At 34.1% G+C, this 15,612-nt stretch overlaps 1 protein-coding gene across 1 annotated transcript; it reads left to right on the top strand.

Annotated features, from left to right (window-relative positions):
- Nucleotides 1-2,008: 2,008 nt before the first annotated feature.
- On the top strand, nt 2,009-14,370 carry LOC113769032 (disease resistance protein RPP8-like). Its single transcript, XM_027313519.1, has 2 exons — nt 2,009-4,795; nt 14,251-14,370. The coding sequence occupies exons 1-2, from the start codon at nt 2,183-2,185 to the stop codon at nt 14,368-14,370; spliced, it is 2,733 nt and encodes a 910-aa protein (XP_027169320.1). The 5' UTR covers nt 2,009-2,182.
- Nucleotides 14,371-15,612: the final 1,242 nt, after the last annotated feature.

Below are 15,612 nucleotides of genomic sequence, written 5' to 3'. Positions count from 1 at the left end.
CTAGTCATTTGATCGATTGATGGTGTTGTCTGCTTCTCCTTCTCTACTTTCTGACGGCTCTTGCTCTAGGGAGGCAGACGAAAAAGGGTAAGGATGGTGTTATTTTTCTTTCTAGGGTTTCAATAAAATCTTAAACCTAGCACTACCCACTAGTAGGTGGTTTGGATAAGAGTTTTAGTTTATTAGGAACCTTTATCCCATCCTACAGTTATTTTATTTTTATCTTTTTTCTTTTACCTAGTAATTTTATCTTTTTAATTAATTGGGAAAATAAAATAATAAAACCGGTGCCAAAAATCATGGGTTTTACAAAAAGTAAGAATTGCTTTATAAAATGGGAAATTTTATAGAAATGCATAGCAACTGTTTTGGCATTTTTCTCAATTTCTAATGCTAACAATAGTCTAAGGTATAACAAAAATTTGAGGATACGATTATATAAACAATAACAATACTTGAAAAATAAATATAAAATGGAAATCATGTGTTTGTTATAACAATGTATTCAGCACAACATATCTTGGATAGTGAGAATATCCTTAACCTTGGAGGGAAGTGGGGGTGAGGGAGCTGGTGTTATTACAAGACATACAGACAGTAAACCATATAGATTAGGGCAGTATCCCTCTCCTGTGTAAAAGGATTTCTCACCAAAAAAAGAAAAGAAAAGATATGCTTCATCCCTTACATTTTAGGAAACAAAACTTTTTTTCTTTATTTTTAAAATAAAATAAATTAGTCCCTCACATTTAAAACGAAGCAAATTAATCCCAGAATGATATCCTGATATAGATTTCAAGGGTAAAATTGAAACATCAATTTAACTTTAATCAAATCTAACTATATCTGATATGTATACAATATTAAGTCAATAGAAAAAGGAAAAAGATTAAAATTACAACATAAAAAAACCTTCTCTCTTAAAATTTTTTTTTTCAAAAAGTGATATTAAATTAACATCAAAAGAAAAAATTAAAATTACAACATCAAAAACAAACCATTCTCTCTAAAAAAGAAGAAAAATTTAAAAGTTATAACATCAAAAACAAACCCTTCACTCAAAAAAGTTTAAACAATTTTTGAATTATAAAATTTTGTAACTTAGGGGGTTTTTTCCTTTTTATGTTGACCAATGTGATTGTCTCAAAAAATTTTAACTTTTTCTAGGTAGTATGTTATAATGTTTAATTTTTTTCCTTTTTACAGTGACTTAATGTCTTTTTATAGTGACCTTCCAATTTTATATCTAAAATCTATATTAAATTGTCAATCTGGGATTAATTTGCTTTGTTTTTAAAATGCGAGGGATTTAAAAGTTAGAGATAAAAAAATATTTTTTGCCAAAAGGTGAGGGATTTATTATCAGTGCTAATATATAGTTAATTGTGTATGTTAAGGTGTCGTGGTTACGTGGCATATGTTATGCCTATGTACTGCAAAGGGATTTTGTGAGATATTACATTATTGTCACTACAAGCCATATATTTCGCCAATATTAGTGTGAGGTATTAATGAGATCAGTTTTCCACTCTGCTCCAAAAAGAGAAAGCAGAGGTAAATGACGGAAAATTGACTTGGTAAGAGAGGTACTATTTTGTTCTTTTTCCACCTATAAAAGTGTCTTGGTAGGTTATGGCCTACCAAGACTTTACTATAGTATGCAAAACCGCGGACCTGTAAAAGCGTCTTGGTCATGACTTCAGTGTGTAGTTAATTTATCAAGGAACGCTTGCATAATAAGGAAGAGAAGTTAATAAAATGTATTTAGTCGCAGAGTAGCAATTATAATTATGAGCTACAACATTAGTCAACAGTTAATTTTAGATTTCTAAGGCCATTCATGCGTTGTGGTCTGGGTTATTTATTGTAATTTCGTATTGGTTGTTTTTTTTCTAACTCCTAATTAACGAATTCTATTACCTAATTAAATCCTAATTAGTTAATTTCGAATACCGCGTTGAAGTCAAATCCGCGTATCAAAACAATTCCGCCTCCCATTCCACCATGTGAATCGAACTGCTTTGTTTTTGACTAAAACAATTGCTCTTGCACAAGTCAATGAAGAATTAAGGATAAAACTGGAAGAGAAAATGAACCACGAGAAGAATCCAGCCTCTCTTCTGAGATCAGTTAAAACAACAACAGCTTGTTGAAAGCAAAGCTCGCTTCCGGCTTAACCAAGATGGCTGACCCTGTTATCTCTCTTGTCATTGGGAGAATTGTTGATCTGCTGAATAAAAACTCTGTTTTTCTGAAAGATGTTGAACGACAAGTTGAGAAACTCAAAGTTGATCTGGTCTGGATGCGGTGTTTCCTGAAGGATGCAGAACAGAGGCAAGATGAAGATGCGAGGATCCGCAACTGGGTTTCTTTAGTCAGAGCTGCGGCCTACGATGCGGAGGATGTCATTGAGATCTTTGCCAGCAAAGTTGAAAGTATAAAAGATAAGGGATTTGTGACTAGATTGGCATATTATCCCTGGCGGAATGTGAGCCTTAACAAGATCGGTAAAGAGATTGAGTCCTTACAGACAAGGCTCGATGACATAGCCGCTAGCCGCGAAAAGTTTGGTATAAAAAATCTTGGAGAGGGGACGAGTACACATGGAGAAGAGCTTCAACGGATCCGGCGATCGGTTGAGGACAAGGATATAGTGGGCTTCGAGGAGAAAACAAAATCCCTGGTGGCAGAACTTTTGAAAGAGGACAAAAACCGCCGTCTGGTTTCAATCGTCGGCATGGGAGGTGCTGGTAAGACAACTCTAGCCAAAAAAGTTTATAACCATGCTGATGTCAGGACAAGATTCGATTGCCGTGCTTGGGTCTGCGTCTCTTCAAGCTACAATCACAAAGAGACGCTGAGGACAATCATAAAGCAATTAAATCCGATAACTAATGAGCTACTTGACATGTTGGAAAAGATGCAGGAGCAGGACTTGGAAGAAAGGCTCCGTCAAGATCTACAAGACAAGCGTTATCTTGTGGTGCTTGATGATGTATGGAAGGAAGAAGCGTGGGATTGTCTTGCTGGGGCCTTTCCTGATGTTAATGCATCAAGTAGACTGCTACTTACAAGTCGCAATCTGGAGGTTGCCCAACACGCAGATGCTCTTAGCCACCCGTGTGAGTTGAAAACTTTGGGGCAGGAAGACAGCTGGCAGTTGTTTCTCAAAATGGCCTTAGGCCATGGAGCTAATGCTGGGTGTCCTCCGGATTTGGAAGAAGTAGGCAGAGAGATTACAAGAAGATGTAATGGTCTGCTGCTGGCCATCACGGTTATAGGTGGGCTGCTAGTGGCAAAGAAAAAGTTGAAGAGTGAATGGGAGAAAGTTCTCAACAACTTCAGCACATACCTGTCAAGGAGCCAGAGTGGGGTATTAGCAATTCTGGAATTAAGTTATGCAGACCTTTCTCCCAAACTGAAATTTTGCTTTTCGTATTTGGGTTTGTTTCCAGAAGACCACGTGATTTCTGTGCGCAAGTTGATCCAAATGTGGGTTGCAGAGGGAATAATCCAGAAAAGAGATGCAAAAAATTTGGAGGAAACTGCAGCATATGATGTAGAACAACTTTGTAGCAGGAATATGGTCCAAGTGGCGGAAATGGCTGTTGATGAGAGGATTAAAAGCTGCAGAGTCCATGATTTGCTGCGAGAGCTTGCAATCAGAAAGGCAGATGATGAAAGTTTTTTTCAGATCCATGACACCAGAGATGATGAAATATCAGCCAAATCCAGGTACCTTGCTGTTCATAGCCTCCGTCTGGATAAAAATTATTTTGGGTCTTCGACCCCTCCTCTCCGGTCTCTGCTTTTTTTCAATGTCCGCTATCACAGGAAAAACATTAGTCTTATCTTCAAAAGTTTCAGAAAGCTGAGGATACTAGACCTTGAGAATGTTAATATGTACTTTAATTTGCCAAAAGGAATTCGTGAAGTCAGGCTTCTAAGGTACCTCAATTTAAGAGGCACATACATTAGAAGGCTCCCTCATTCCGTCGGTTGCTTGCAATACCTACAAACTCTTGACATTCGGAACTCTGAATATCGATTACGAGTGAAAGTTTCAAATTTCATTTGGAAGCTTGAAAGTTTACGGCATCTATATGCGTATTGGATGGTATGTGATGTGCCTCTTAAGATTGAAGGATTGAGGAATCTCCAGACTCTGTCAGGCATACGCTTTGAGGACGTTATGCACAATAACATGATAACTTTGACAAGTCTTCAGAAACTGGGGATTGTAGTGGATGACAAGTCAGAGATAGACAAACTCTGCATGCATTTATCTGAGGTTGGAAACCTAAAGACGCTACATCTTCGTTGTAATTTAGACATGCATTGGCCACAATCTCTAGCTGGATTTTCTAGGCTCCATCATGTAACAGAGCTTAAGCTAGTCGGGCTGGATTTGAGAATGCTGCCTCCTGATTTCCCTCCAAATCTCTCTCGCTTGTCTTTGAGATCCACGTATCTCATGGATGACCCAATGCCAGTACTGGAGAAGTTGGGACAGCTGTCGTTCCTAAAAATGAAAGCTACATATTTTGGACCACAGCATGTGGTCATTTCTAGGGACGGGTTTCAGCAATTGAAATTCCTTGAGCTCAGCCGCCTACTTGCTTTGGATGAAATAAAGGTGGAGAAAGGTGCATTGCCACAGCTCCGGTGCCTGAGAATCAGGAGCTGCAGCAGATTACGGAAGTTGCCGGAAGAGCTGAAGCACATATCTAGTCTTGATGCGCTTGAGCTTGTGGACATGCCGAAAGATTTCATCAGTAGGCTTGATGCGGACCTGGTATCCAGTGTCCCTAACCTCAGAACATTTTGACTCGCAGAAGGAAAGAAGTTGGTATTTGTATTTCGCGCATAGAATGGATATATTTTGATAAATATATTCTCAAAATATAGAATGGTATTTGTATATCCTCAAAATATATTTTTTTTGAGCCATGATTTGACAACATTTATCTTGCATATATCACATCATAAAAAATATTACAGTAATTATTTCAAATAATCTCCTGCACAAATCTGTGTACTTTTACCTTTATACTCTCATTTATTTATTATTCTCTCTACTGAGCGCCCCTGCTTCGCCTCATATTGTACCATTGTCTAAATTTCAGTGCAGTGATTAATAAAATTAGTTCCAGTTTTTATCAAAATATATAAATAAAAGGAATCTTCCTGATTCAACATCCTTAGTTTGTCATTATTTTAATCTTTATTTCGCCATATAATTCAAACCAACTGACAAGCTTTTTTAAGTACTCCATTTGTTTTTAAGTTTGGGTAACTGACATTTGCACCTATGTCTTAAAGGATTTGTGTCTCTATCAATTTACATTTCCTGATAGTAAACTCTTGGGATTTGGAAACTTTTAAACTCTTGATTGATCATAATTTTTCCCATTCTGTCCGAACAGAAAAAGGGAGTAAAGAAACAAAAGCCTCTGTTCATCCCATATAAAGTGTTGGTCCATCTGAAATTGAGGATTGATTGCTTCCTATATCTACTCACTACACACAAGAAGTAAAAGAAAGAAAACAAATTTAAACATGCGAAAAGCAAATAACAAGCTGTTCAACGAAGTTATTTGGGATAATAAATGTTAGTGAAGGGAAGATTTCTGAATACGGGCACAAGTGCAGTCTTTTTATTACGAAAGGCATATATAATAATTCTTATACACCAATTTTTTTTTTCTTGTGTTAGTGGAGGCTTCCTTTAACAGTTGTATGCTCACTTTTGAGTCTGATTCAACTGTTAGTTTCTTTCCCCTGTCTTCCATGCAAATTCCATCCCGTAAATTAATGCCCACAGCTCTGTTTCAGTGTTGGTAGCTGAATCCAATGTTTGCTGAGAATCCTCCTGCCCAGCAGCCTTGGATTCCCAGCCGCAGCCCCGTCGACGTCATTAGTTTCTTCCAACCTGTTGGAGGCTCCACCTGTCCAATGTAGCGCAGCACTTCCTTCTGGCAACTTTCTTGCGGGGATGGCTTTAGCTCTTGTATGAACCTCTTGCTTCCTCCACAATCTTCTGTAGGTTGAGGTTCCTCCGAGTCCAAGTCATTTTGTGAGATTGCCTCGTTCCTAAAGACAATGATGTAATTGCACTCACTTTTATTGTGCTTTTAACTTTTTGACTAGTTTTCATATGGGGTAAATTGCATATATTTATGTTTGAAGGGGGTAAAGTGTGACTAATAAAAGTAGTTGTAACGCATGTGAAATAAAAAAGTAATTATAAAAAATAAAAATAATCAAAAAATGTGTTTAAAATACAAATAAAAAATAAATTATTTTTTTTTAAAAATGTCGTAGATGCCCAGATAAATTAAACTCGGGTGTTATTAATGAAAGTGAACTAAGTACCTTGATTGCTATTTGTCTGTTCAATTTTTTTAACGAGTATTCATTAACACATTTATATTTCATTGGACTTGTATATACATATATTAATAATTATTACCTTTTCTTACATTTATGCATTCTCCATAATTAATTTTATATTTTCAAAAATCTAGTACCTCAACTATGTTTTATACAGATCCTTTTCTGTTTTACCATCCCAAAGAAAAAAGGTTGTTGTATATGCATAGATTGATTAGTATCTGTTTATATGAAATCTTTGGGCATGCAATCAATTGCTGCTTTTGTTGCAGAATATTTCTTGTTTATTCCTTTGGGAAACGGAATCAGTGAAACAGATTCATCCTCACATAACTAAAAGAATTTCTGCTACAAACAACGCAATAACCATCCATATTATCTGTTGAGGGTTCCTATGTGGTGTTCAACATTTTGGTGTGAGAGATGGTTCATCGATCTGGACTTCTTTTTTCCTAGTGATTTTGTACGGTTCCAAAATTCTCTAGTCAATGGTCAAGAATCAGTTTGTACTTTTGTAGAGTTGATAAACTAGACAAAATTAGATTTTGTGTTGCTAATTAGATGAGTATTCATATAATATGTAGTATCAACGAAATAACAACTTATCTATTGAAAGACGAGAAATTTCTAAACAATCAAATATGCCCCTAAATTCAGAAAATATATTAAAAAAAAAACCACGTGTTGGTGTGTGACTTCTACGTGCATATTTTGTTTTTTGTGCCAGTAGACTTTTAGATAGTTTATCCTCTTTTTTTTTTTTTTGGTCAAATGTTCTCTTTTCTAGTGTTTTTAGTCAAAATGCGTTTTTTTTCCCTTTTTTACACTCCAATTTAAACAAAATCAATAGTTGTTCCCTATTTATCTCCTTGATTACTTTAACCTGTGACCTATTGGTTATGGGTGAAACGTTTTACCAACTAGACTGCGCTTCATTCTTAATTAAAATTTGTTTAAACAACAATTTATCCAGTTTATAATATCTTTAACTGAAGGGCCTTAGTCTAGAAATTCAAATGGTGTTGACTAAAACATAAATAATAAATATATTTCTACCTTTAAATTAGTGCGTGCAATAACATCTGAAGTCATGAATAAAATAAGTTAGCAAATTTATTAAATGATGGCCTACTTGATTGGCTCGTCAAACTCTTGAATGGGGAAGAGAAGTTGATAGCTTCAAATTTAAGAGGCATCAAAAAATTAAGAATTGTAAGCCTCACAAATTAATTATTTCAAAGTATCAGTAAAGAATTAGTAATACTAAGCTAAGCTATTAATACTAACATTGTCTCTGCCGGACTCGAAAATAGGTCCTCATAATTTTTGGGGCTCCTTGTTGTATAATTCAGACGAACACCCAGAAAATTAATGAATGTCAACAGGAAAAAAAAAAAAGTTATCCATTGCCTTAAGAGAAAATTATAACAAAAAATTTTTTTCACAGTTTAGGAAAATTACAAATAATCCTGTTGTATTTTAAGCACCATAATAAAAAAATATTTATGGTTTTAAAACTTACCCTTTATTCTCATAAGTTCAACGGAAAACCATAAATGGTAGCCATTTTATATCACCATTGTGGAGCATCTTGAAAACCATTAGAAATGTATTGAAAACAAAAATGTGGATTTTCTTACTTGTTGAATTGATTTTCAATGGTAAAAAAAAGTTTTAAGATTTACCATTAGAAATATTTTGATTTTCAGTGACTTGTCTTAGCTCCCCTGACAAGCTGTGATGACTATTTTTTATAGTGTGATAAGAAAAAAAAAATTTAATTCTTTGATGTTTACCTTTTAATTTAGGGAGGGGCTAAATCCACAGCCTCACATCCTATACCACACTCTAAAGATGAAAATGACATCAAAACCCTTTACTTTTAATGGTTTTCTTCTAACCTTTTGCAATTCAAAATTTATGCTTGCATACACCACAAGCAATCTGCTTAGCATTGTTCTTTTAACCATTTTTTCCATTATCTTTTCTTCCAAATGTTAACAGGGTAGAAAGAAGTAAAAAACAGAACCATATAAAGCAGTAGAAAGAAGTGAAAAAAAAACAGATTTAGAGTATAAATCCTTGAAGGTAATGCCCTAAAAGATAGCAACATGTAATGAACAACGCCATAAAAAACAGGGCTAAAGCATTTTAATTTATATTTCTTCATCTCTTAACGTGAGAAACGCCAATACGCAACCACGCTAATTCAGCACACAACCAGTCTAATGGTAAGTAATGCCATCACAAAGTCCAAAAGGATTGGCAGGCTAATTCAAATCATGAGCCAGTATAGCTTGCATGGCAGCTGATCAGCACAAAAAATCAGTTCATATCCTAAAAAAGAATGTCAAACTTCCATCGACTTGACCTGAAAACGTGCAGATTTTGTTATTTGCAAGACAAGAGCGTCCCTCTTGCTCAGATCTCATTGTAAGGTCATTGGATAACATGGAGGAAGGAAAAACATCTACTCGATCCAGAGCGGTTTGGAACTTGGTTCAGACATGCACCTTCAGAGTACAATTGCATGTACATGGCACTAAAGGACTTAATTTAAACCAGTAGATTGAAGAAGAGAAAATTCTAAACAATCAAATATACACCTGTGGATATATTCCAATGGTACTAAATTCTGAAAATACATAAGAAGACCAACAAAAAAAAAAAATCCACCTGTTGGTGTGTGACTTGTATATGCGGTTTTTTTTCATGCCGGTAGACATTTAGATAGTTTATCTTTTTTTTTTGGGTCAAGTGTTCTCTATTCCAGTATGTTTAGTCAAAATATGTTTTTTATTCCCCCCAGTCCAAAGAGGATCAATAGTTGTCCCCAAATTATCCCTTTAATTACTCAAATTTAAAATCTATCAGCTACAAATGAAATGTCTTATCAACAAAATTGGACTCAATTCTGAGTCAAAATATGTTTAACCAACAATTAATCCAGTCCTTAAGATTGTCACGCCCCATTTTTTTGAAAAATAATAAAACAAATCTAATGTATGTAGGTATTAGACAAATGAATTTTTTGATTTGAAAAATGAATTCTTTATTTTATAGAATAAACAAAAGAAAAAGGGCCCAAAATGGGACTTAAAAAAAATGTGATGATTTTGGCCCAAAATAAAAGTCTAAAAATGATTTTTTAGGAAAAATAGGAGTCGTTACTTGGTATCGAGTTTAGGTGTACCAAGTCACCTAAAATTGAATTTTAAATAAAAAATAGATAAAACTCTTTTTAAATGACTCCAGGTCTTTGGAAACAAAAGAAAAGGTTCGAAAGTCATGGTTGAAGAAAGAGAAGATAAGGATAAAATCCAAAACAACCTTTCGACCTATCTAAGACTAGTTGCGAGATTTAGTCGAAAAGTTTTCCTAATCTAACTTATAGACTTATCATATTAGGATGTTTTTACATGGATGTAAAACCTAAACCTAGGAGAATATCGAGGGTTCAGAATATCTTTTCGAAGTTTAATTGGTGTCAATCGCATTAATTGCGACGCACAAGATTGATTCTTTGAAGAGGTAAAAACCCATAAAACAAATAACCAAAACCCAATCAAAAATAAACAAACCCATCATCAAAACCCAATTAAGTTAAACCTGATCCAATTCTCATCTAAATTTTTTTATTAAAACCCAACAAGATAATAAAATAACTAAAAATTATTAAAACCTAATTATATCATAAAATCCAGAATTAATCTACCCAACAACTCACTGAAAATATAAAAGGAGGATTAAAACATAAAAGGGCAAATTGGTTCAAATATTCAGATTTTGGGCCATAGTGAAATTAGTTAGAAATTTGGGGGCAAAAGTGTAAATTTCTTAAGATATTTCATGCAAGCTTCGCATGCTTCCTTTCTTCTGCAACTTTTCTGCGTCTTCATGTCAAAATAGAGAGAACCAAAATCCAAAAAAGCCTCGAACTTTCAAACCAAGACAATGATATCACATAATCCTATCATCAACATCCGACCTTATTACATAAATATCATATCTTTAATCAAAATCAAAGCAAGGACCTGAGCTAGATGATGCACAACAGGAAGAACAATATCAAAGGATGAAAAGGCAAGCAACAGTACAGCAATGTTTTAAAAACCGGACCGTTAATTGAACCGGTGAAGTGAAAGGGTCGAGGTTCAACCGGTCGGACCGGTTCAACCTCGGTTCAATGAATTTTTTAAAAAATAATTTATATAAATATATATATGTACAAAATAAGACATGTAATGGACTAATTTAATATTTTATATGATGAAAAGTTTACTATTTTTTAATAACTTGGATTTTTAAAAATAAATTTTTTAAATTATAAGTTAAAACAAATAAATTTCATCTCAATTTCAATTATATCTAAATCCAACCCCAAAATATCACAATATTTTGAAATTATACAAAATTCATGTCTCTGAGAATTTAGATATTATGAACTTAAATTTTAATTTACGTTTTGGGATTTAGAGATTGCAATTTAAAAAAGAAAATTTGGAGTTCGAAGGAAGTCAAGAAAATCGAAAATAGAAATGTAAATTTGATAAGAAACTAAGATAAAAGTGAGTGGTTGTGGCATTAAATAATTTGGGTTAGGAGATGGAAGAAAATATCAATAAATTAAAAATAAAGAGGTTTGATTAAAAAGGGAGTGACAAAAGAAAAGAGGATAAGAGTGAAAATTAAAAAGAAAGAGGCAGGCGCGGAATAAACAACTGTTGAGATATCAAGTACACAATAATTTAATGATAAACAAGCCACAAACAATAAAAGATAGACGACACATAATAATTTAAAGTAGGTAATCGACTCTATCATTGAACCTACATTCACGGAGAGAAACTCATTCTTTATTATGAGAGGAAAACCCTATACAAGAATATAATTTGAACCCAAACCCAACCCTTATATACCATCTCTCATCTCCCAAGAACCTTCTCTCACCCCATGTATAAGGCTATATGATGCCTTTTTGTGTGCTCCTTGTGTGTCTCTTTGTAGTATGTCACCCCACCTATTTATAGAGAATATTATTTGACCAAAATACCAAATAATAATAGAAAACCAATTCTATTTCCTAGACTTGTACAGAATAGGAAATAACTTCTAATCCTAAACTAAATAGAATATTCCTTGGCATTACTTCAAATAACTAAAACCAATTAGGAAAATAGTTACTTCTATACAAAACAAGAATTCTACCTAAAATAAATTAAGCCAATTTCCTAACAAATCTCCACTTTGGCTAAAATTTCTTTTAGCAACCATTTGCCTTCAACTACCAAATAATATGGTATTGAATTACACAGCCGAATCAATATAATCCTGACACTAAATTGATTCAATTGACAAATGAACATGTGTTGTTATTCGGAGTCCAACCTCCTGAATCGTCAGAAAGTGTCTCAATTCACCATCTCCCTTTGCAGGATTTCTTCTCACAACCACTCGTAATTTGGGATCCCTTTCTATGAGATCTAACCATAGTCATTGAGGCAACCAAGTGGTAAAATCATCATACTTCTTCCTATTCTCATGATTGTCTTGCCATGTGTGGTTTCCAAAACTCCGCCTAAAACGAAAATCTCGTAATTGTCAGAGTCTTCTGGCATATGGAAATTAGATCTCCTTGTTTCTTTGGGACACGTGCCACACCATCCAAAAAACATAACCGAAATCTAAAATCACCAGGGTGAAATATCAACCGTTGGAGGTGTGAGAAAGTCTCCAATGATTCACGGCCAAAATCAACATTGGACTCCACCTTTTCCTTGACCCTTGAATCACCTGCTTAGATTCACTGTCAAGCTTCTCCATGCGTTTTGACTTTCCATCTTTCACCATTAATGCTTTTTACCAAGCCATTAAAAACAAGGATATTACTCATTAAATTGTTCAATTATTTACAACTACCTATTCACTTGATCTCAATAGTTAATCAAGATCCAACCACAAAATTTGCTCTATTGCCCAGTCTCACAACCTAAAACTCTGATACCACTTATTAGGATTCAGGCGCGGAATAAACAACTATTAAGATATCAAGTGCACAATAATTTAATGATAAACAAGCCACAAATATGAAAGATAGACGATACACAATATTTAACGTGGTTCGACTCCACCATTGAGCCTACGTCCATGGAGAAAAACCCATTCTTTATTATGAGAGGAAAACCCTATACAAGAATACAACTTGAACCCAAACCTAACCCTTGTATACCATCTCTCATCTTCTAAGAACCCTTTCTCACCTCATTTATAAGACTACATGATGCCTTTTTATAGTATGCTAACCCACTTATTTATAAAGAATATTATTTGGCCAAAATATCAAATAATAATAGGAAACCAATTCTATTTCCTAGACTTGTACAGAATAGGAAATAACTTCTAATTCTAAACTAAATAGAATATTTCTTGGCAACTACTTCAAGTAACTAAAATTAATTAGGACACTAGTTACTTCCATACAAAATAAGAATTCTACCTAAAAGAAATTAAGCCAATTTCCTAGCATAAACTTCGAAGGAAGATGAACCTAAGAGCGGTAAAGTGAAGCTGCAAAACTTCCAGGAACCCACTTCAAGACTGATGATACGATGACTTTCGGCCCAGATTTGAGAGACATGCAAGCATTTTTTTTTCAAATATTTTCTGAATAAAAATTATTCCCTGATAAACGTAGATGGCACAGATATAAAAAACACATCAAAGGAGTAAAACTGAGATAAGATTTGGATCACCAATTGAGCCAAAAAATCAGCCCTAGCTCATGTTTTTCCTCAAAATTTTTTTGCACTTTCATTTTCTTTATTTCTCTCAATTTTTCTCTTTTTCTTTCTTGCTTTGCCGCCTCTCTACTCCCTCTTGATCTTTTTTTCAGCCTTTCTTTTGCTTTTAAATGCCAAAAACACCTCTCAACCCCTAGAAACAAGGGTGGATATGAAACCTGCTTTGAGGGCCATTTTTTATCCCTTGGATCCTTTTGCAGGTGTCTCAAGATGACATTAGGAAAGATTAGCTGTCCATGTACTTGCTCAAAAGTGTCGGACAACGAAAATGGGAGCCAAAAATAAATTTGAACAGGAAATTAATTTAAGTTTTGCAAGTTTAAAATTAATTAGTGCTTGATTTGGAGGATATGAATATCCCGTATTTACCTGAAGAAATTGGTGAAGTCAATCTTCTAAGGTATCTTGGTTTAAGAGGGACAGAAATCAAAAGGCTTCAAATTGCTTTATAGGTTGCTTGCAAAATCTGTAACTCTTGACATTCGGTAGTGGAGGTACCAATGTGTTATGGAAGTTTAAAAAGTTTGCAGTAAGTTTTATGTCCATGACACCAGTCGAGGTGTACCACTAAAGTTTGAAACATTGAAGAGTCTCTGAACTCTATGCAATGTGCATCTTGATAGATTGATAGCAAATTAATGTTGCTAACTGGTATGAGGAAATTTTCTGTGTGGAATGTGGATAGATGGAAGGTCAAGAAGTAATGAACTTTTTGATTCAATTGAAAGTTCGATGTATCTGTGGAGTTTGTTATGCCATGAAAGACGGGAAAATCCATTTTTTATTGGACTTTCAAATCTGAGTAATGTTACAAAGCTTAAGTTATCAGTGCGGTTACATGAGCTACCTAGCCTAATAGTTTTCCCCCTAAACTCTCTCATTCGCGGTTTTGTGGTACAAGACTTGCAGAAAATCCCTTGCCAATACTGGAGAAGATGGAACATCTTTCTATTCTCATATTGGATGATGCTTATGTAGGAGAATAATTAGTAATTTATGAAACGGATTTAAGAATTTGAAGTTTCTTGAGCTCACTGACCTGCTTCATCTGGTACAGATAGATGTTGGGAATGGCGCAATGCCAGAACTCAGGTGCTTACGCATCAGCTACTGCCGCGTTTTAGAAATGCTTCGTGAAGAGTTGAAGTCCGGGAAAGTCTTGAGAGGCTGGGGGTAGCAGCCATGCCAAAGGCAATCAATGGGCTTCAAGGAATAGATTCATGCTAGCTCGGCCATGTCCGCAACATGACCGTGGAAGGCACTGACTTTGGGCGGTTGAAATTTTACACTCAAGTTCGAAAATGTTAGCGCAAAAAATCCCGCGCAAGTAAATATATCATGTTAAAATATTAGATGATGAACAATCGATAAACTAAGAAATAAACTCGCGATATCAATCAAGCTATGGAGTTTGATTAGTCACAAAAACTTGAAACAAAAGAATAAGAGTAAAGTTATTGGCTGATTAATTACAAAGCCAACCGAGAAGGCACCGGAGGAATTAACAACTACTATTCCATTCACAATCAAATTTTTTCAACTTACAAGTGGGACTCCAAGTCCTTAAATAGAAAAAGCATAACCATGAATTCTATTCTTATCATAATATCAAAACATGACTCAACTCTAAACCAATTGTGATATCAAATATAATATAGGTATCAAATAATAAATCAATTTCTAAAACTATTAAACTTTTAAATATGTATGATTTAAAATATGTCAAAAGAAAAATTGCTGCGTATGTTCATGCACACGCGATTGATTGGTTGAGTGAAAAAAAAAATTTTAATGTACCTTTTTGGTTATTTTATCGACTGCTTACATTGTCAGTATCAGATTGCTTTGTGTTCTTCAAGATCTTCACTGTATGAACAGTTGAAAACTTGAGCATTGAGCTTTTTTTGTTAAGATGTTCCCAATATAGCGTTCTTCGAGACTGCACTTGCAGAGATGCATTCTATGGTTTCTCTTACTGTTAGAATTAATTTTTTTTATTGATTTTCATTTTAAATTTATCTTTAAAGGATTATGATCCTAAAATTTTAAATTTTTATTAATGAAAAATTCACAAAAATAATTAAGTTAATCATAATGAAGAACTTATTCAAGAAGACTTCCAAATTTTAGTCTTTAAGAAGACGGGATTTCTTAAGTGGTGACTTCTTATTAGAGATATACAATACAATTATTTAGGTAACAAAATAAAAATCGATTAAAAATGTTTATAAATTTATAATATATATTACACCAATCAATATTATAAATTTATTTTTATTTATGTGTAAAACATAGAAGAATTGAAGGGACAAGTATGAAAATGAAAACAAATAGACAGTTCGACTGAAAGGATCACAAAAATATAATAAGATAATAGGATAACATGCACAATGATAAATCATAAAAGGAAGGACAACAA

The sequence above is a fragment of the Coffea eugenioides genome, chromosome 4, assembly GCF_003713205.1.
Source record: "Coffea eugenioides isolate CCC68of chromosome 4, Ceug_1.0, whole genome shotgun sequence".
NCBI classification, from domain to species: domain Eukaryota; kingdom Viridiplantae; phylum Streptophyta; class Magnoliopsida; order Gentianales; family Rubiaceae; genus Coffea; species Coffea eugenioides.
This window is presented reverse-complemented; position numbering and strand designations above follow the sequence as displayed.